We start from the raw sequence: 23257 nt of genomic DNA, 5'->3' as shown, positions 1-23257 counted from the left end.
GAAAGATGGAGTGAAAATGATTTTGTGTGATGGGACCTGAACATGCAGGAGGGTGAAAGGCGTGCAAGGAATAGAGTGAATTGGAACGATATGGCATACTGGGGTTGATGTGCTGTCAGTGGATTGAACCAGGGCATGTGAAGTGTCTGGGGTAAACCATGGAAAGTTTTGTGGGGCCTGGATGTGGAAAGGGAGCTGTGGTTTCGGTGCATTATACATAACAGCTAGAGACTGTGTGTGAACGAATGGGGCCTTTGTTGTCTTTTCCTAGTGCTACCTCGTGCACATGTGGGGGGGAGGGTGTTATCTTTTCATGTGTGGCGTTGTGGCAACGGGAATGAAGAACAGCAGCAAGTATGAATTATGTATTTTATTTATTTCATTTATTTATTTATTTTGCTTTGTCGCTGTGTCCCGCATTAGCGAGGTAGCACAAGGAAACAGATGAAAGAATGGCCCAACCCACCCCATATGCATGTATATACATACACTTCCATGCACGCAAATATATATACCTATACATCTCAATGTATACATATATATACACACAGACATATACATATATAGACTTGTACATAATTCATACTGTCTGCCTTTATTCATTCCCATCGCCACCCCACCATTCATGAAACAACAACCCCCTTCCCTGGTATGTGCACGAGATAGCTCTAGGAAAAGACAACAAAGGCTACATTTGTTCACACTCAGTCTCTAGATGTCATGTATAATGCACTGAAACCACAGCTCCCTTTCCACATCCAGGCCCCACAGAACTTTCCATAGTTTACCCCAGACACTTCACACATCCTGGTTCAATCCATTGACAGCATGTTGACCTCGGTATACCACATCGTACCAATTCACTCTATTTCTTGCACGCCTTTCACCCTCCTGAATGTTCAGGCCCCGATCACTCAAAATCTTTTTCACTCCATCTTTCCACCTCCAATTTGGTCTCCCACTTCTCCTCGTTCCCTCCACCTCTGACACATATATCCTCTTGGTCAAAGATTCCTCACTCATTCTCTCCATGTGACCAAACCATTTCAAAACACCCTCTTCTGCTCTCTCAACCACACTCTTTTCATTACCACACATTTCTCTTACCCTATTATTACTTACTCGATCAAACCACCTCACATCACATATTGTCCTCAAACATCTCATTTCCAGCATATCCACCCTCCTCCACACAACTCTATCTATAGCCCATGCCTCACAACCATATAACATTATTGGAACTACTATTCCTTCAAACATACCCATTTTTGCTTTCCGAGATAATGTTCTCGACTTCCACACATTCTTCAACGCTCCCAGAACATTCGCCCCCTCCCCCACTATATGATTCACTTCCGCTTCCATGGTTCCATCCATTGCCAAATCCACTCCCAAATATCTAAAACACTTCACTTCCTCCAGTTTTTCTCCATTCAGACTTACCTCCCAATTGACTTATCCCTCAACCCTACTGTACCTAATAACCTTGCTCTTATTCACATTTACTCTCAGCTTTCTTCTTTCACACACTTTACCAAACTCAGTCACCAGCTTCTGCAGTTTCTCACATGAATAAGCCACCAACGCTGTATCATCAGCGAACAACAACTGACTCACTTCCCAAGCTCTCTCATCCACAACATCCAAGCTCTCTTATCCACAACTGCATACTTGCCCCTCTTTCCAAAACTCTTGCATTCACCTCCCTAACAACCCCATCCATAAACAAATTAAACAACCATGGAGACATCACACACCCCTGCCGCAAACCAACATTCACTGAGAACCAATCACTCTCCTCTCTTCCTACACGTACATATGCCTTACATCCTCGATAAAAACTTTTCACTTCTTCCAACAACTTTCCCCCCCACACCATATATTCTTAATACCTTCCTCAGAGCATCTCTATCAACTGTATCATATGCCTTCTCTAGATCCATAAATGCTACATACAAATCTGTTTGCTTTTCTAAGTATTTCTCACATACATTCTTCAAAGCAAACAGCTGATCTACACATCGTCTACCACTTCTTAAACCACACTGCTCTTCCCCAATCTGATGCTTTTTACATGTCTTTCACCCTCTCAATCAATACCCTCCCACATAATTTCCCAGGAATACTCAACAAACTTATACCTCTGTAATTTGAGCACTCTTATCCCCTTTGCCTTTGTATAGTGGCACTATGCAAGCATTCCTCCAATCCTCAGGCGCCTCACCATGAGTCATACATACATTAAATAACCTTACCAACCAGTCAACAATACAATCATCTCCTTTTTTGATAAATTCCACTGCATTACCGTCCAAACCCGCTGTCTTGCCGGCTTTCATGTATATATATGTATATTTCGGTGTATGTATGTATATGAATACGTTGAAATGTATAGGTATGTATATGTGTGTGTGTGGATGTGTATGTATATACATTTGTACGTGGGTGGTTAGGCCATTCTTTCGTCTGTTTCCTTGCGCTACCTTGCTAACACGGAGGACAGTGACAAAGCATAATAATGATGATAATAGAGACTATGTTTCTCACAGGGTGAAGAATGTTGGAAACAGCTGGTGTGCAAAGATTACCCCTGAATCATGGAGGGCTGGATGGAATCTTTTTGACTATGTAATTTAGAATGCTTGTATCTCAAACGATGTTATACCTTGAAGCAGATGGGACAAGGGCCTCCTTATGGGCAGGAAAATTTAGTCAACCCATTTCAGGCCAAGCTTTTCAATTATATATAGAGTGAGTACTTATACAGTAGAACTTATTTTTTTAGGGCACATCAGGATGTCTGACGTCATTCAGGATTGCTTTGTTCTATCCTGCATACTGTTTTTGTTGGTCTAGAGATGAGAACTGAGTTGAAAGGATTGTATGCCTAACCAGCACAAGAGAATAATTGCTCACTTAACTTTTTTGATTTATTTTATTCTTTGGTTCACCTTTGGAGTATTTTATAACTTCTAGAGATTTTTGGTTAGTCTTCAGCTGCTTCTCTAAAAGGAAACCCATGGTACATGTAACTAAGGACTCCTTTTGTATTTTGAATATTTTGTTATAGAAAGGTTTCTCCTTATTCCTGAGCCATAGGCGGGAGATATGAAAGATTGATATTAGGTCATCCTTATTACCAAGAATTCCCACTGCCCTGTTTACTAAACTGATGAAATGCATATTTGCCTTTTTGGAATTGGCCAGCCCATCCAAGCATCATTATTGAACTATGAGGCTATGGAATGGTATCCAACAGCTCTAGAATGGAAGGAGTGCATGGTGAGATTCTGTCCACAGTAGTACAGATTGTACCTCTTTAATCTGGCAACCTTAGGACCTGGCCATTGCCAGACCACAGAAAATGCTGGAAAACAGAAATTGACCCCTAAGGGAACCTCCTATGTAAATAATTGCGTGACCCCTAGTCTTGCCAGCTCATTTCACATACATATGGCTGTGTTATCAGAGGTAGAACAAGGCTTAAAATGGGAAATGATACAACCATTAATGCTTCCAAACAAGGTTTTTATTATTACTTCAGATTACATCAGAAGTACATCAGGGTCAGCAGGGTTGGCTGGGTCTTCATTGGCCAGCAATGTCTTCAGGATATGCAGGGTCAGTAGAGTCTCTTGGATCAGCTGGGTATACAGGGTCATCTGGGTCTTCTTGGTCAGCAGATACTTGCACATCAGGGGCAGAGGAGGTGCAGGGAAGTGGATTTTCTACACAGAAATGACCCATGGCAGTATTATTAATGACCTTCTTCAGCCACTGTTGTAATGTAGCTTGCTTCTGGTTCTTTGGCATTTCCTTAGTTGATTTTCTTTGAATCAAATAAACAGACATGATTTCTTGTTCTGTTGTAAAGTCCCTTTGCTCCAGTCTTGCTATTAAATCTCTCGTCATCTGGATACATTTATCTGTACAAATTCTCTCTTCCACTTTCTCATTTTCTTCAGTACTTTTTTCATGTTGATCTTGTTTCTTCTCACCTTGCTGAACAATCTCCATGATTTCTTGACCATTTGGTTGATAACAAGCAGGCTTATCATTATCAAATTTTGACGCCTTAGCACTGCTAACAGCGCACCCTGGTGGTAGGTCCACAAACTAATGGTAACAGGTTTAAAAGGTGCTGGACCTTGTGAGTTGCCGGACCATAGAGCACCAGATTAGAGAGGTACAACCTGTAGTATAGGACAAGATCACAGAGTCATCAATAGGGGATACAAAGATAAGTTGATGTTCCTTCAATACTGTGCCTCAACAAGCCTGTCGATGATATGCTAGTATATTTTAGGAAATTTTTCCATACTTGATTGCTATTAATGAGGTAGCACCAGGAACAGACAAAGACCATATTCACACGCCACATCCATGCCTTTCTATCTCCTGTATATTCAGGTCCTGATTGCTCAAAATCTTTTTCCCTCTATCCTTCCATCCTCAACTTGGTCTCCCCATTCTCCTTGATCCCTCCACTTTTCACACATAATACCTCATCCTTTCCTCACTCATTCTCTCCATATGCAGAAGTGAGTCACAAGGTGGGAGAGGGGCCAAAGGTTCTGGGAGTGTTGAAGAATGTGTGGAAGGCGAGAATGTTATGAAGGAGAGCAAAAATGGGTATGTTTGAAGGAATAGTGGTTCCAACAATGTTATATGGTTGTGAGGCATGGGTAACAGATAGGGTTGTGTGGAGGAGGGTAGTTCTGTTGGAAATGAGATGTTTGAGGACAATATGTGGCGCGAGGTGATTTGATCGAGTAAGTAATGAAAGGGTAAGAGAGATTTTTTTTTTTTTGCTTTGTCGCTGTCTCCCGCGTTTGCGAGGTAGCGCAAGGAAACAGACGAAAGAAATGGCCCAACCCACCCCCATACACATGTATATACGTATGTCCACACACGCAAATATACATACCTACACAGCTTTCCATGGTTTACCCCAGACGCTTCACATGCCTTGATTCAATCCACTGACAGCACGTCAACCCCGGTATACCACATCGCTCCAATTCACTCTATTCCTTGCCCTCCTTTCACCCTCCTGCATGTTCAGGCCCCGATCACACAAAATCTTTTTCACTCCATCTTTCCACCTCCAATTTGGTCTCCCTCTTCTCCTCGTTCCCTCCACCTCCGACACATATATTCTCTTGGTCAATCTTTCCTCACTCATTCTCTCCATGTGCCCGAACCATTTCAAAACACCCTCTTCTGCTCTCTCAACCACGCTCTTTTTATTTCCACACATCTCTCTTACCCTTACGTTACTTACTCGATCAAACCACCTCACACCACACATTGTCCTCAAACATCTCATTTCCAGCACATCCATCCTCCTGCGCACAACTCTATCCATAGCCCACGCCTCGCAACCATACAACATTGTTGGAACCACTATTCCTTCAAACATACCCATTTTTGCTTTCCGAGATAATGTTCTCGACTTCCACACATTCTTCAAGGCCCCCAGAATTTTCGCCCCCTCCCCCACCCTATGATCCACTTCCGCTTCCATGGTTCCATCCGCTGCCAGATCCACTCCCAGATATCTAAAACACTTCACTTCCTCCAGTGTTTCTCCATTCAAACTCACCTCCCAATTGACTTGACCCTCAACCCTACTGTACCTAATAACCTTGCTGTGTGGTAATAAAAAGAGTGTGATCGAGAGAGCAGAAGAGGATGTATTGAAATGATTTGGTCACATGGAGAGAATGAGTGTGGAAAGATTGACAAATTGGAGATGGAAGGATGGAGTGAAAAAGATTTTGAGTGATTGGGGCTTGAACATACAGAAGGGTGAAAGGCATGGAAGGAACAGAGTGAATTGGAATGATGTGGTATACCGGGTTTGACGTGCTGTGAGTGGATTGAACCTGGGCATGTAAAGCGTCTGGGGTAAACCATGGAAAGTTTTGTAGGGCCTGGATGTGGAAAGGGTGCTTTGGTTTCAGTGCATTACACATGACAGCTAGAGACTGAGTGTGAACAAATGTGGCCTTTGTTGTCGTTTCCTGGCGCTACCTCGCATGCATGCAGGGGAGGGTGGTGTCATTTCATGTGTGGCAGGGTGGTGGCAGGAATGGATGAAGGCAGCATGAATGAATATGTACATGTGTATATATGTATATGTCTGTTTATGTATATGTATGTATACGATGAAATGTATAGGTATGTTTATTTGCGTTTGTGGGCGTTTATGTACATACATGTGTATGTGGGTGGGTTGGGCCATTCTTTCGTTTGTTTCCTTGCGCTACCTCGCTAACATGGGAGACAGTGTCAAAGTATAATAAGAAATAAAAGAAATAATGTATATGTTGAAATGTATAGGTATGTATATGTGGGTGTGTGGGCATTTATGTATGTGCATGTGTATGTGGGTAGGTTGGGTCATTCTTTCGTCTGTTTCCTTGCACTACCCCACTAATGTAGGAGACAGGGACAAAGTATAATGAAATATAAATATATACACTTAAATACCAATACACACATGTATACATACATATACATATCACTATATACACATATACGTCCATAGGAAACAGCATCGCTACCCCCAGGAAAACAGACAAAAATGGACACATTCGTTCACACTCACTCTTTACCTGTCATGTGTTTTGCATCAAAGCCACAGCTCCCTGTGCTTCTCCAGGCTCCATAGTCCTTTCCATGGTTTACTCCAGATGTTTTATATGCCCTGGTTCAGTCCATTGACCCCGGTATACCGCATCGTTTCAATTCACTGTATTGCTTGCGCTCTTCTAACCCTCCTGTATGTTCATGCCTTGATCATTCAAAATTTTTTTCACTCCATCCTTCCACCTCCAATTTCGTCTCCCATTTCATGTTCCCTCCATCTTTTACACCTATATCCTCTTTGTCAAATTTTCCTCACTCATTCTCTTCATATATCCAATCCATTTCAATGCACCCTCTACTGTGCTCTAAACCACAATGTGTTTCTACACATCTCTTTTACTCTTTCATTACTTACTCGATCAAGATCAAACCGCCTTGCACCACATATTGTCCTCAAACATTTCCTTCTCAACACATTCACCCTCCTCCATACAACCCTATCTATAGCCTATGCCTCGCAACCATATAACATTGTTGAAACTACCATTCCTTCAAATATACATAATTTTGATCTCCAAGATAATGTTCTATCCTTCCACACATTTTTCATCACTCCTAAAACCTTCACCCCCTCCCCCACTTCTGCCTACATGGTTCCATTCGCTGCTAAGTCCACCCCCAGATATCTAAAACACCACTTCCTCCAGTTTTTCTCCATTCAAACTTAAATCCTAATTTACTTGTCCCTCAACCTTACTGACCCTAACAACCTTGCTCGTATTCACACTTACTCTCAAACTTTCTCCTTTCACACAGTTTTCCAAACTCAGTCACCAACTTCTGCAGTTTCTCATTTGAATCATATACTAGATCTGCATCATCGGCAAACAACAACTGACTCATTTCCTAGGACTTCTCATCCCCAACAGACTGCATACTTGCTCCTCTCTCCAAAAGTCTTGCATTTACCTCCCTAACTACCCCATCACACACCCCTGCTGCAGACTAACATTCAAAAGAACCAATCACTCTCTTTTCTTCCTACTTGTACAAATGCCTTACATCCTTGGTAAAATCTTTTCACTGCTTCTAGCAACTTACCTCCGCACCGTATACTCATAAGACATTCCACAAAGCATCTCTATGAACCCTGTCATATGGATTCTCCAGATTTATAAATGCTGATTTCAAATCCATCTCACACACATTCTTCAAAGCAAACAGCTGATCCACACATCCTCTACCTTTTCTGAAACCACACTGCTTTTCCCCAGTTTGGTACTCTGTACATGCCTTAACTCTCTCAATCAATACCATCCCATATAATTTCCCAGAAATACTCAACAAACTTATGCCTCTGTTGTTTGAACACTCACGTTTATCTCCTTTGCCTTTGTACAATGGCACTATGCATGCATTCTGCCAAACCTCAGGAACTACGCCATGATCCATACATACGTTAAATATCCTTACCATCCAATCAACAACACAGTCACCCCCTTTCTTAATAAATTCTACTGCAGTACTATCCTAACCCACTGCCGTGCTGGATTTTATCTTCCACAAAGCTTTTCCTACCCTTTCTCTCTTAACCAAACCATTCTCCCTGACCCTCACATTTCGTACAGCACTTGACCAAAACACCTTTTATCTGCCATTCTGTCATCAAACATTCAAGAAACCTTCAAAGTACTCACTCCATCTCTTCATCACTACCTGTTATTGCTCCCCAACTTACCCCTTCACCAATATCCCCATTTGTTCTCTTGTCTTATGCATGTTATTTACCTCTTTCCAAAACATCTTTTTATTCTCACTTAAGTTTAATGATTCTCTCTCTCCCCAACTCTCATTTGCCCTCTTTTTCAACCCTTGCATCTTTCTCTTGACCTCCTGCTGCATTCTTTTATACATCTCCCGGTCATTTGCACTCCCTCTTTGCAAGTATTGTCCAAATGCCTCTCTTTTCTCTTTCATAATAACTTTACTTCTTCATCCTATCACTCACTACCCTTTCTAATCTGCCCACCTCCCACTTTTCTCATCTTTTGCATAAGTCTTCACTGCTACCTTATATAATTCCCATTCCTCACCCACTACCCTCACGTCATTTGCTCTCATCTTTTCCCATTCCACCCTCAATCTCTCCTGGTACTTTCTCACACAAGTCTCCTTTCCAAGCTCACTTACTCTCAACACTCTCTTCTCCCGAACATTCTCTCTTCTTTTTTTGAAAACCTCTACAAATCTTCACTTTTACCTCCACAAGATAGTGATCAGACTTCCCTTCATCTGCCCCTCTCAGCACATTAACATTTGAAAGTCTCTCATTTACATGTCTGTCAATCAACACGCAATCCATTAATGCCCTTTGACGCTCTCTCCTACTAGCATGCGTATACTCATGTATATCTCCCTTTTTAACCCAGGTATTCCTTGTCATCAGTCCTTTTTCAGCACACAAATCCACAAGCTGTGCATCATTTCCATTCACAACACTGAATATGTATATGTATATGTATATGTATGTTTATGTATATATATGTTTAGAAGAGTGATTTAGCCATTCTTTTTTCTGTTTCCTGGTGCTACCTGGCTGACGTGCAAAATGGTGATCAAGTATAAAAATGAAATAATGAAAATGTGGAAAAGATTTGAGCACAAATAAATCTTTGGAATTTTGCAATATTAAAGATACAGGATGTTTTATTGAATGAGATGACAGAATTGATGTTATTAATTCATTTATCATTTATTTTGCTATGTCGCTGTCTCCCGCATTAGCGAGGTAGTGCAAGGAAACAGACGAAAGAAATGCCCAACCCACCCACATACACATGTATATACTTACACGTCCACACACGCAAATATACATACCTATACATTTCAACATATACATATATATACACACACAGACATATACATATATGCACATGTACATAATACATACTGTCTGCCTTTATTCATTCCCATTGCCACCCCGCCACACATGAAATAACAACCCCCTCCCCCCTCATATGCGCGAGGTAGCGCTAGGAAAAGACAACAAAGGCCACATTCGTTCACACTCGGTCTTGAGCTGTCATGTAATAATGCACCAAAACCACAGCTCCCTTTCCACATCCAGGCCCCACAGAACTTTCCATGGTTTACCCCAGGTGCTTCACATGCACTGGTTCAGTCCATTGACAGCAGGTTGACCCCGGTATACCACATCGTTCCAATTCACTCTATTCCTTGCATGCCTTTCACCCTCCTGCATGTTCAAGCCCCGATCACTCAAAATCTTTTTCACTCCATCCTTCGACCTCCAATTTGGTCTCCCACTTCTCCTCGTTCCCTCTACCTCCGACACATATATCCTCTTTGTCAGTCTTTTCTCACTCATTCTCTCCATGTGACCAAACCATTTCAAAACACCCTCTTCTGCTCTCTCAACTACACTCTTTTTATTACCACACATCTCTCTCACCCTATTATTACTTAGACGATCAAACCACCTCACACCACATATTGTCCTCAGACATCTCATTTCCAGCACATCCACCCTCCTGCGCACAACTCTATCCATAGCCCACGCCTTGCCACCATATAGCATTGTTGGAACTACTATTCCTTCAAACATACCCATTTTTGCTTTCCGAGATAATGTTCTCGACTTCCACACATTCTTCAACGCTCCCAGAACTTTTGCCCCCTCCCCCATCCTATGATTCACTTCCTCTTCCATGGTTCCATCCTCTGCCAAATCCACTCCCAGGTATCTAAAACACTTCACTTCCTCCAGTATTTCTCCATTCATACTTACCTCCCAATTGACTTGTCCCTCAACCCTACTGGACCAAATACCCTTGCTCTTATTCACATTTACTCTTAACTTTCTTCTTTCACACACTTTACCAAAGTCAGTCACCAGCTTCTGCAGTTTCTCACACGAATCAGCCACCAGTGCTGTATCATCATCGAACAACAACTGACTCACTTCCCAAGCTCTCTCATCCTTAACAGACTGCAAAAACACTTGCATTTACCTCCCTAACAACCCCAACCATAAACAAATTAAACGACCATGGAGACATCACACACCCCTGCCGCAAACCTACATTCACTGAGAACCAATCACTTTCCTCTCTTCCTACACATACACATGCCTTATATCCTTGATGAAAACTTTTCACTGCTTCTAACAACTTGCCTCCCACACCATATATTCTTAATACCTTCCACAAAGCATCTTTATCAACTCTATCATATGCCTTCTCCAGATCCATAAATGCTACATACAAATCCATTTGCTTTTCTAAGTATTTCTCACATACATTCTTCAAAGCAAACACCTGATCCACACATCCTCTACCACTTCTGAAACCACACTGTTCTTCCCCAATCTGATGCTCTGTGCATGCCTTCACCTTCTCAATCAGTACCCTCCCATATAATTTCCCAGGAATACTCAGCAAACTTATACTTCTGTAATTTGAGCACTCGCTTTTATCCCCTATGCCTTTGTACAGTGGCACTATAAAAGCATTCCGGCAATCCTCAGGCACCTCATCACGAGTCATACATACATTAAATAACCTTACCAACCAGTCAACAATACAGTCACCCCCTTTTTTGATAAATTCCACTGCAATACCATCCAAACCCGCTGCCTTGTCGGCTTTCATCTTCCACAAAGCTTTTACTACCTCTTCTGTGTTTACCAAATCATTCTCCCTAACCCTTTCACTTTGCACACCACCTCGACCAAAACACCCTATATCTGCCACTCTTCCATCAAACACATTCAACAAACCTTCAAAATACTCACTCCATCTCCTTCTCACATCACCACTACTTGTTATCACCTCCCCATTAGCCCCCTTCATTGAAGTTCCCATTTGTTCCCTTGTCTTACGCACTTAATTTACCTCCTTCTAAAACATCTTTTTATTCTCCCTAAGATTTGATAATACTCTCTCATCCCAACTCTCACTTGCCCTCTTTTTTGCTCTTGCACCTTTCTCTTGACCTCCTGCCTCTTTCTTTTATACATCTCCCACTCATTTGCATTATTTCCCTGCAAAAATCGTCCAAATGCCTCTCTCTTCTCTTTCACTAATAATCTTACTTCTTCATCCCACCACTCATTACCCTTTCTAATCTGCCCACCTTCCATGCTTCTCATGCCACAAGCATCTTTTGCGCAAGCCATCACTGTTTCACTAAATACATCCCATTCCTCCCCCACTCCCCTTACGTCCTTTGTTGTCACCTTTTTTTCATTCTGTACTCAGTCTCTCCTGGTACTTCCTCACACAAGTCTCCTTCCCAAGCTGACTTACTCTCACCATTCTTTCCACCCCAACATTCTCTCTCCTTTTCTGAAAACTTCTACAAATCTTCACCTTCGCCTCCACAAGATAATGATATGACATCCTTCCAGTTGCACCTCTCAGCACATTAACATCCAAAAGTCTCTCTTTCACGCGCTTATCAATTAACACGTAATCCAATAACACTCTCAAGCTATCTCTCCTACTTACATACGTATACTTATGTATATCTCTCTTTTTAAACCAGGTATTCCCAATCACCAGTCCTTTTTCAGCACATAAATCTACAACCTCTTCACCATTTCCATTTACAACTCTGAACACCCCATGTAAACATCTATATTTTGTTTATTATTGAATATATGCACTAATAGGCTATAGCTTTTTAATTGTTTAGGGCACTCCTTATTACAATACCTGTCATTGTAAATTTGGTATGGGATCTTATTGGAAGTACGACAGTAATTGAGAGAGAATTAATGTTTGCCAAACCATCTATAAAAACATTACTACACTCATTACCACCATTAGAATAAAGATAACTTTGTGTAAATTTGATATATTTTGATAATGAAATATGCTTCTTACAGGAGTGTGCCTGACATATATGCTGATACCTTGGTAACTGAAGGTGTGCTGACAGAGGAAGAGATAAAGAAATCAAGTGAAGATCATGTGGCATTTCTGACTGAGCAGTACAAACTGGTGGATTCCTACATTCCAAAGGTAAGCTGAATTGTTCCTTATTTCACTCAGGTGGAATATAAGTTTTGATTACTGTTTGAGATTTTGGATAGATGTGCAATATTGGGGATGATAGGAATTTAAGATCCGTTTCTTATGTAACTCATGACCTGAAAGCTTTGTTTTGTGTTTAAAGGTGAATTGTAATGAGATTTAATTCACCTCAGCATACTGATATGCATGTTTGCTATTTATTTAACTGAAAACATTTACCAAAGAATTTTGCATTTTATATCATGATATCAACTTTGCAGAATGAGTAAAATAGTTGTGTTCTTTCAGTGAAGGTTCTTTACCTGACATATTTTTGTTACACATTTTTATGCTACACTGCATGTGCTGGTTTGCTCTACATTTCCATGCTCCATATGTATCCTTTCAAAGAATACCCTTACCTTTCCTTTCTCCAGAATTTTTTATACAAGGACAGAGTCCTATGAGCATAGGAGAGTCTTTGCTTTCATTGAATTGTTATCTCTTTGACCTCAATCAGTAACCTGTCCCTGCCCCAATTAATACCATTTCACTTTAACATCCTTTTTTGGTAAGGAAACAGATTCCCTCCAAGTCATGAAGATTCTGCCTTTAAGTCACTAAAGTTATGAAGATGACTTGTCACATTTCAATTGGACATCTAATGAACCTCATTGCACCATGGTGAATATAACACTGACTGCACCCTTTCCTACACCACTTTTCTCCTCACACTCCCATTGCACCTGTGTGGAGTACATAATCAGCTATATTCATTATGTATCATGACTATTATCCCTCCCAACAATAGTATCTAGTATTAGTGAGATATCAAGAAAAAATATTACATTCAAAGTGAAATTAAATATTTTGAACTGTTTAATTGCTGTTGAATGAGTTGTGGATACTGGAAGAATGCTTTGCACTGTAGATACACAATGTCAGCCCCATTTGGTTCATTTTATCTATTCAATGCCCCCTTTAAACGTAAATGTTGCCACCTCATCAAAACCGACTGGAATTATTTACAAAAATTCTTTTCTGAATTTTCTTGGGTAAATTACTTTCTCTAATGGTGGCGATTTTCTGTCTTAATCAATTACATAACAAAGGTTATTGTTGTGGGAATGGAAGCGTATATCTTCTGTCAAGATGATCTTTTTTCCAATCCAGGGTTCAACATTTATTGTTCTCAGGCTATTCTGAGTGTTTAAGTCCCTGAATCATTAGCCCAGTAGTAGATGTGATCACTTTCTTTTGCCCCTCCACAACTTCCATAGCCTTGTGAAAAGGTTCGCGGACAATCACAAGCTCCTTTGAGGCAGAAATCTCCACTGACATGATTTGGAAAACTCTCCTCCCTCAGACTCCCGATCAGCATTCATCACTGCCCATAATCACTTTAAGTACTTTATCTGTGAGGCAAAGCATACCTTTATTCAGAGGAAGTGTAATAACCTCTCCTTGTCCTCCACTGATAGGTCTTCCTGGTCTCTAACCAAGAGCACTGATAACAACATCTGTCACTCCTCAACCTTACCTTCACTTTTCCAATTTGATGGCAGTGTAGCAGTTTCTTTCTTAGTCAAAGTAACTCTCTTTGGTTCTTGTTTCTCCTCTAACTCCATCTTGGATGTCTAACATTCCTTCATCCCCCTGATGATCCTCTTACTAATCCTATGCCCCTTCTAGTAATCTCTTTTCTGACTGTCCAAAAAGCATTTCATTCTCTGGATGGCATCTATTCCATGTACAGAAATAGTGTGATTCTGGACTTGCAGGTGCACTTACTCATGTGTTTCATTCCCTTTAAAAACCAGAACTTTCCCTTCTTCTTGGAAGCATGCATTGTTACATCCCATCTCCAAGAAGGGTGACCGTTTTAACCCCCCCTAACTGCCATCCTGTTGCTTTGAAATCTGCCATTTCCAAAGTCTCTGAATCCCTCTTCAGATTCCATATTCTTATATATCTTGAATCTCTCAGTCTTCGTTTTGATCACCATTATGGTTACCTTAAGGCGAGATCCACTTGCTAATGCCTGGTCATCATCCCTGAAAGATTTTGGAGATTCCCGTGTGGTTGCCCCTTGATATATACAAAGCTTTTGACAGGGTGTGGCATCCAGGTCTCATCTCTAAGCTCCCCTCTTTTCACTTCCCTCCCTCATTTTGCTCTTTCAAATTTAGCTTCCTCTCTGGCCGATCTATCTCCATGGTTGTTGATGAATCAGCCTCTTCCCCTCTCTCCACCAACAGTGGTGTCTTTCAAGGTTCTGACCTGTCCCTGCACCTTTTCTCCTTTTTATCAGTGATTTCCTCTTTTTCCATAAATAACCGAATGCACTGATATGCTGATGACTCACTACTGCATTCCTCCACATCCTTCAGTTGTACACCCTCTTCTCTCATTTACTCTGCATCTTGCCTCAACACATCTTTCTCAGTAAACTCAGACTTGGACAGGATATCTCAGTGGGGTAGCAAAATCTGGTAATATTTAATGCCTCCAAAACCCAGTTTCTGCCCATTTCTCTTGAAAATTCTTCCCTCTTTTGGTGATTCTGTAATTCCAACTCTTGAGTCATTGAACATACCAGGTTTTATTTTCTATTATATTTTGTCGCTGTCTCCCGCGTTTGCGAGGTAGCGCAAGGAAACAGACGAAAGAAATGGCCCAACACCCCCCATACACATGTATATACATACGTCCACACACGCAAATATACATACCTACACAGCTTTCCATGGTTTACCCCAGACGCTTCACATGCCTTGATTCAATCCACTGACAGCACGTCAACCACGGTATACCACATCGCTCCATAAGGCTAAGGCTACACTATGCAATATTTGGCAGTTTGTTGTGTTTGATGATTACTGTGTGGCTCTTGGCGACTCAAGGATGGGCTGTTTTGATAACTGTTTCTTTCCATACACCACAAAGCTTTGGAACTCTACCATCTCATGTCTGTTCCAATAACTATGACCTGGCACATTTTAAAAGACAGGTTTCCCCTTCCTCCAGATTTCTTGAATGTTTTTCCTTGTCTCTTCTTTTCTCCTTTCATTAACGTAGTCTGTGACTGGAGACCCTAGTGTAAAAAACACAAATAAAAAGAAAAATCCACAGTAATGTCAAAATGAATGTCACAAGCTTTCCACTGTATTGAAAGAACATTGGCTGTTTTCATTGTGGATGATTTTGCAAAAACAAATGTGACAGGTTTCTATAATATTGAAGGTGCAGTTGTTTTATACACAGATGATTCTTTCCCTTATGTGCTTAGCTCCACAATTCACCCCTCCCCCTCAGCCCATTTCTGTGGTCAGGTTTCACAACCAGTTACAATAGATATTCATGCTATATTTACTATATTTTAGATTCAGGAAACATTCATATCTTTAAGTATACTTTACTTTATTGTAAATCAACATGTAACTTTTTTGAATAGATATTCTAGGGTTAGTTCCTCAGGAAGCATTTAGCTTTATTATTTTTTTTTTATTATACTTTGTCGCTGTCTCCCGCATTTGCGAGGTAGCGCAAGGAAACAGACGAAAGAAATGGTCCAACCCACCCCCATACACATGTATATACATACGTCCACACACGCAAATATACATACCTACACAGCTTTCCATGGTTTACCTCAGACGCTTCACATGCCTTGATTCAATCCACTGACAGTACGTCAACCCCGGTATACCACATCGCTCCAATTCACTCTATTCCTTGCCCTCCTTTCACCCTCCTGCAGGTTCAGGCCCCGATCACACAAAATCTTTTTCACTCCATCTTTCCACCTCCAATTTGGTCTCCCTCTTCTCCTCGTTCCCTCCACCTCCGACACATATATCCTCTTGGTCAATCTTTCCTCACTCATTCTCTCCATGTGCCCAAACCACTTCAAAACACCCTCTTCTGCTCTCTCAACCACGCTCTTTTTATTTCCACACATCTCTCTTACCCTTCCGTTACTCACTCGATCAAACCACCTCACACCACACATTGTCCTCAAACATCTCATTTCCAGCACATCCATCCTCCTGCGCACAACTCTATCCATAGCCCACGCCTCGCAACCATACAACATTGTTGGAACCACTATTCCTTCAAACATACCCATTTTTGCTTTCCGAGATAATGTTCTCGACTTCCACACATTCTCCAAGGCCCCCAGAATTTTCGCCCCCTCCCCCACCCTATGATCCACTTCCGCTTCCATGGTTCCATCCGCTGCCAGATCCACTCCCAGATATCTAAAACACTTCACTTCCTCCAGTTTTTCTCCATTCAAACTCACCTCCCAATTGACTTGACCCTCAACCCTACTGTACCTAATAACCTTGCTCTTATTCACATTTACTCTTAACTTTCTTCTTCCACACACTTTACCAAACTCAGTCACCAGCTTCTGCAGTTTCTCACATGAATCAGCCACCAGCGCTGTATCATCAGCGAACAACAACTGACTCACTTCCCAAGCTCTCTCATCCCCAACAGACTTCATACTTGCCCCTCTTTCCAAAACTCTTGCATTTACCTCCCTAACAACCCCATCCATAAACAAATTAAACAACCATGGAGACATCACACACCCCTGCCGCAAACCTACATTCACTGAGAACCAATCACTTTCCTCTCTTCCTACACGTACACATGCCTTACATCCTCGATAAAAACTTTTCACTGCTTCTAACAACTTTCCTCCCACACCATATATTCTTAATACCTTCCACAGAGCATCTCTATCAACTCTATCATATGCCTTCTCCAGATCAATAAATGCTACATACAAATCCATTTGCTTTTCTAAGTATTTCTCACAGTGGTTAAATTGATGAGAACTGCTATTGACGTTTGTGTAAATAAATTATACATTTCCTTTTTCCATAGCCAGAGGTTGAACCATTATGTGACATTCATTTTTTAATTCATTTCAAGTTAGAAGTTTCAGTTTTCTAAATTGTTTCTTACATTTTTCATATGTATATATATATATGTGTGTGTGTGTATATGTGCGTATGTATGTGTATGTGTGTGTATGTGTATATGTATGTATATATGTATATTATCCCTGGGGATAGGGGTGAAAGAATACTTCCCACGTATTCCTCGCGTGTCGTAGAAAGCGACTAGAGGGGACGGGAGCGGGGGGCCAGAAATCCTCCCCTTCTTGTATTAACTTTCTAAAATGGAAAACAGAAGAAGGAGTCACGCGGGGAGTGCTCATCCTCCTCGAAGGCTCAGAGTGGGGTGCCTAAATGTGTGTAGATGTAACCAAGATGTGAAAAAAGGAGAGATAGGTAGTATGTTTGAGGAAAGGAACCTGGATGTTTTGGCTCTGAGTGAAACGAAGCTCAAGGGTAAAGGGGAAGAGTGGTTTGGGAATGTCTGGGGAGTAAAGTCAGGGGTTAGTGAGAGGACAAGAGCAAGGGAAGGAGTAGCAATACTCCTGAAACAGGAGTTGTGGGAGTATGTGATAGAATGTAAGAAAGTAAATTCTCGATTAATATGGGTAAAACTGAAAGTTGATGGAGAGAGGTGGGTGATTATTGGTGCATATGCACCTGGGCATGAGAAGAAAGATCATGAGAGGCAAGTGTTTTGGGAGCAGCTGAATGAGTGTGTTAGTGGTTTTGATGCACGAGACCGGATTATAGTGATGGGTGATTTGAATGCAAAGGTGAGTAATGTGGCAGTTGAGGGAATAATTGGTATACATGGGGTGTTCAGTGTTGTAAATGGAAATGGTGAAGAGCTTGTAGATTTATGTGCTGAAAAAGGACTGATGATTGGGAATACCTGATTTAAAAAGCGAGATATACATAAGTATACTTATGTAAGTAGGAGAGATGGCCAGAGAGCGTTATTGGATTACGTGTTAATTGACAGGCGTGCAAAAGAGAGACTTTTGGATGTTAATGTGCTGAGAGGTGCAACTGGAGGGATGTCTGATCATTATCTTGTGGAGGCTAAGGTGAAGATTTGTATGGGTTTTCAGAAAAGAAGAGTGAATGTTGGGGTGAAGAGGGTGGTGAGAGTAAGTGAGCTTGGGAAGGAGACCTGTGTGAGGAAGTACCAGGAGAGACTGAGTACAGAATGGAAAAAGGTGAGAACAATGGAAGTAAGGGGAGTGGGGGAGGAATGGGATGTATTTAGGGAATCAGTGATGGATTGTGCAAAAGATGCTTGTGGCATGAGAAGAGTGGGAGGTGGGTTGATTAGAAAGGGTAGTGAGTGGTGGGATGAAGAAGTAAGAGTATTAGTGAAAGAGAAGAGAGAGGCATTTGACGATTTTTTGCAGGGAAAAAATGCAATTGAGTGGGAGATGTATAAAAGAAAGAGACAGGAGGTCAAGAGAAAGGTGCAAGAGGTGAAAAAAAGGGCATTTAGCTTTACAGCCATAATATCTATCCTAAAATCCTCCAAGTCATCCAACTCGTACTCCTCCTGTCACTATATCACTGCAATCTTTATTTTTATCATAAAAGTGTGTGTTTCAAGCATTCTTTGTTATTCATATACCCGTATGTTTGACTGTGCTCATTAGTAATACATTACTACTTCTTTCTGTAAGCGTAATGGGAAATAGCCAAAGAAATCCAATTACCTATGAATTTAAGACAAATGACGTTCATTTACTTGTATTCAAATAATCGTTTCTCTTTTATGGGTATTGGTAATGGTGGCTGAATAGTTAGCATGCCTGTCTTTTGCACAAGTGGTGGGGTTTCAAAGTATATAGATAGAAAGGATATAGTGAATTGGTTGACTTCCTGTTAGTGGACTGAACCAGGGCATGTGAAGTGTCCAGGGTAAACCATGTAAAGGTCTGTGGTGCCTCATTGTGCATGGGAAGCTGTGGTTTTTAGTATATTATGTGTGATAGCATGAGAATGCATGGATGTGGCTTTTCTTCATCTGTTAATGATGCTACCTCACCAAACTACCAGAGAATGGGACCAAGTGAGAATCTTCCCTCTCAAGCTCAATACTCTGTTCTTAATGCTACCTTGCTCATGCAAGATATAGCGAATATGTATAGAAAAAATATTCATATGTATTTATTTATCCCTGGTGATAGGGGAAAAAGAATACTTCTCATGTATTCCCCGCATGTCGTAGAAGGCGACTAAAGGGGATGGGAGCAGGAGGCTAGAAACCCTCCCCTCCTTGTATTTCACTTTTCTAAAAGGGGAAACACAAGAAGGAGTCATATGGGGCATGCTAATCCTCCTCGAAGGCTCTGATTGGGGTGTTTGAATGTGTGTGGATGTAACAGAGATGAGAAGAAAGGAGAGATAGGTAGTATGTTTGAGAAAGGGAACCTGGATGTTGGCTCTGAGTGAAATGAATCTCAAGGGTAAAGGGGAAGAGTGGTTTGGGAATGTCTTGGGAGTAAAGTCAGGGGTTGGTGAGAGGAGAAGAGCAAAGGAAGGAGTAGCACTACTCCTGAAGCAGGAGTTGTGAGAGTATGTGATAGAATATAAGAAAGTAAATACTAGATTGATATGGGTAAAACTGAAAGTGGATGGAGAGAGACAGGTGATTATTGTTGCCTATGCACCTGGTCATTAGAAGAAAGCTCATGAGAGGCAAGTGTTTTGGGAACAGCTGAGTAAGTGTATTAGCAGCATTGATGCACGAGACTGGGTTATAGTGATAGGTGATTTGTATGCAAAGGTGAGTAACGTGAGTTATAGTGATAGGTGATTTGCATGCAAAGGTGAGTAACGTGGCAGTTGAGGGTGTGATTGATGTACATGGGTTGTTCAGTGTTGTAAATGGAAATGGTGAAGAGCTTGTAGATTTGTGTGCTGAAAAAAGGACTGGTGATTGGATATTATTGGTTTGAAAAGAGAGATATACATAAGTACACATATGAAAGTAGGAGAGATGGCCAGAGAGTGTTATTGGATTACGTGCTAACTGATAGGCACATGAAAGAGAAACTTTTAGATGTTAATGTGCTGAGAGGGGCAACTTGAGGGATGTCTGCTCATTATCTTGTGGAGGCAAAGGTGAAGATTTGTAGAAGTTTTAAGATAAGAAGAGAGAATGTTTGGATGAAGAGAGTGTTGAGAGTAAGTGAGCTTGGAAAGAAGACTTGTTTGAGGAAGTACCAGGAGAGATTGAGTGCAGAATGGAAAAGGATGAGAGCAAATGAGGTAAGGGAGGTGGGGGAGGAATGGGATGTATTTAGGGAAGCAGTCATTGCTTGCACAAAGGATGCTTGTAGCATGAGAAAGGTGGGAGATGGGGAGATTAGAAAGGGTAGCGAGTGGTTGCATGAAGAAGTAAGATTGTTAGTGAAAGAGAAGAGAGAGGCATTAGGATGATTTTTGCAGGAAAGTAGTGTGAATGACTGGGAGATGTACAAAAGAAAGAGGCAGGAGGTCAAGAGAAAGGTGCAAGAGGTGAAAAAGAGGGCAAATGAGAGTTGGGGTGAGAGTATCATTAAATTTTAGGGAGAATAAAAAGATATTTTGCTAGGAAGTAAATGAAGTGTGTAAGACAGGAGAACAAATGGGAACATCAGTGAAGGGTGCTAATGGGGAGAGTGAGTATTTTGAAGATCTGTAAATTGTGTTTGATGATAGAGTGGCAGATATACGGTGTTTTAGTTGAGGTGGTGTGCGAAGTGAGAGGATCAGGAAGAATGTTTTGGTAAACAGAGAAGAGGTAGTGAAAGCTTTACGGAAGATGAAAGCTGGCAAGGCTGGATGATATTGCAGTGGATTTAATTAAAAAAGGGGGTGACTGTGTTGTTGACTGGTTGATAAGAATATTCATTGTATATATGGTTCATGGTGAAGTGCCTGAGGATTGGTGGAATGCATGCATAATGCCATCATACAAAGGCAAAGGAGACAAAGGTGAGTGTTCAGATTACAGAGGTGTAAATTTTTGAGTATTCCTGGGAAATTATATGGAAGGATATTGGTTCTAAAATGGAAAACAGAAGAAGGAGTCACGCGGGGAGTGCTCATCCTCCTCGAAGGCTCAGAGTGGGGTGCCTAAATGTGTGTAGATGTAACCAAGATGTGAAAAAAGGAGAGATAGGTAGTATGTTTGAGGAAAGGAACCTGGATGTTTTGGCTCTGAGTGAAACGAAGCTCAAGGGTAAAGGGGAAGAGTGGTTTGGGAATGTCTGGGGAGTAAAGTCAGGGGTTAGTGAGAGGACAAGAGCAAGGGAAGGAGTAGCAATACTCCTGAAACAGGAGTTGTGGGAGTATGTGATAGAATGTAAGAAAGTAAATTCTCGATTAATATGGGTAAAACTGAAAGTTGATGGAGAGAGGTGGGTGATTATTGGTGCATATGCACCTGGGCATGAGAAGAAAGATCATGAGAGGCAAGTGTTTTGGGAGCAGCTGAATGAGTGTGTTAGTGGTTTTGATGCACGAGACCGGATTATAGTGATGGGTGATTTGAATGCAAAGGTGAGTAATGTGGCAGTTGAGGGAATAATTGGTATACATGGGGTGTTCAGTGTTGTAAATGGAAATGGTGAAGAGCTTGTAGATTTATGTGCTGAAAAAGGACTGATGATTGGGAATACCTGATTTAAAAAGCGAGATATACATAAGTATACTTATGTAAGTAGGAGAGATGGCCAGAGAGCGTTATTGGATTACGTGTTAATTGACAGGCGTGCAAAAGAGAGACTTTTGGATGTTAATGTGCTGAGAGGTGCAACTGGAGGGATGTCTGATCATTATCTTGTGGAGGCTAAGGTGAAGATTTGTATGGGTTTTCAGAAAAGAAGAGTGAATGTTGGGGTGAAGAGGGTGGTGAGAGTAAGTGAGCTTGGGAAGGAGACCTGTGTGAGGAAGTACCAGGAGAGACTGAGTACAGAATGGAAAAAGGTGAGAACAATGGAAGTAAGGGGAGTGGGGGAGGAATGGGATGTATTTAGGGAATCAGTGATGGATTGTGCAAAAGATGCTTGTGGCATGAGAAGAGTGGGAGGTGGGTTGATTAGAAAGGGTAGTGAGTGGTGGGATGAAGAAGTAAGAGTATTAGTGAAAGAGAAGAGAGAGGCATTTGACGATTTTTGCAGGGAAAAAATGCAATTGAGTGGGAGATGTATAAAAGAAAGAGACAGGAGGTCAAGAGAAAGGTGCAAGAGGTGAAAAAAAGGGCATTTAGCTTTACAGCCATAATATCTATCCTAAAATCCTCCAAGTCATCCAACTCGTACTCCTCCTGTCACTATATCACTGCAATCTTTATTTTTATCATAAAAGTGTGTGTTTCAAGCATTCTTTGTTATTCATATACCCGTATGTTTGACTGTGCTCATTAGTAATACATTACTACTTCTTTCTGTAAGCGTAATGGGAAATAGCCAAAGAAATCCAATTACCTATGAATTTAAGACAAATGACGTTCATTTACTTGTATTCAAATAATCGTTTCTCTTTTATGGGTATTGGTAATGGTGGCTGAATAGTTAGCATGCCTGTCTTTTGCACAAGTGGTGGGGTTTCAAAGTATATAGATAGAAAGGATATAGTGAATTGGTTGACTTCCTGTTAGTGGACTGAACCAGGGCATGTGAAGTGTCCAGGGTAAACCATGTAAAGGTCTGTGGTGCCTCATTGTGCATGGGAAGCTGT

The 23257-nt window shown here is 41.2% G+C and overlaps 1 protein-coding gene across 1 annotated transcript in view; it reads left to right on the top strand.

Annotated features, from left to right (window-relative positions):
* LOC139755483 (2-oxoadipate dehydrogenase complex component E1-like) overlaps positions 1–23257 on the top strand; it is a 526829-nt gene that overhangs the window by 359110 nt on the left and 144462 nt on the right. Inside the window, exon 8 of the mRNA XM_071673821.1 lies at positions 12503–12638. Within this exon, the coding sequence (XP_071529922.1) occupies positions 12503–12638 (136 nt within the window). The remainder of the gene's footprint in view (positions 1–12502; positions 12639–23257) is intronic.

The sequence above is a fragment of the Panulirus ornatus genome, chromosome 19 (assembly GCF_036320965.1).
Source record: "Panulirus ornatus isolate Po-2019 chromosome 19, ASM3632096v1, whole genome shotgun sequence".
Classification (NCBI taxonomy): Eukaryota; Metazoa; Arthropoda; class Malacostraca; order Decapoda; family Palinuridae; genus Panulirus; species Panulirus ornatus.
Note: the sequence above shows the minus strand (reverse complement) of the source record. Positions and strands in the feature narration are given on the sequence as shown.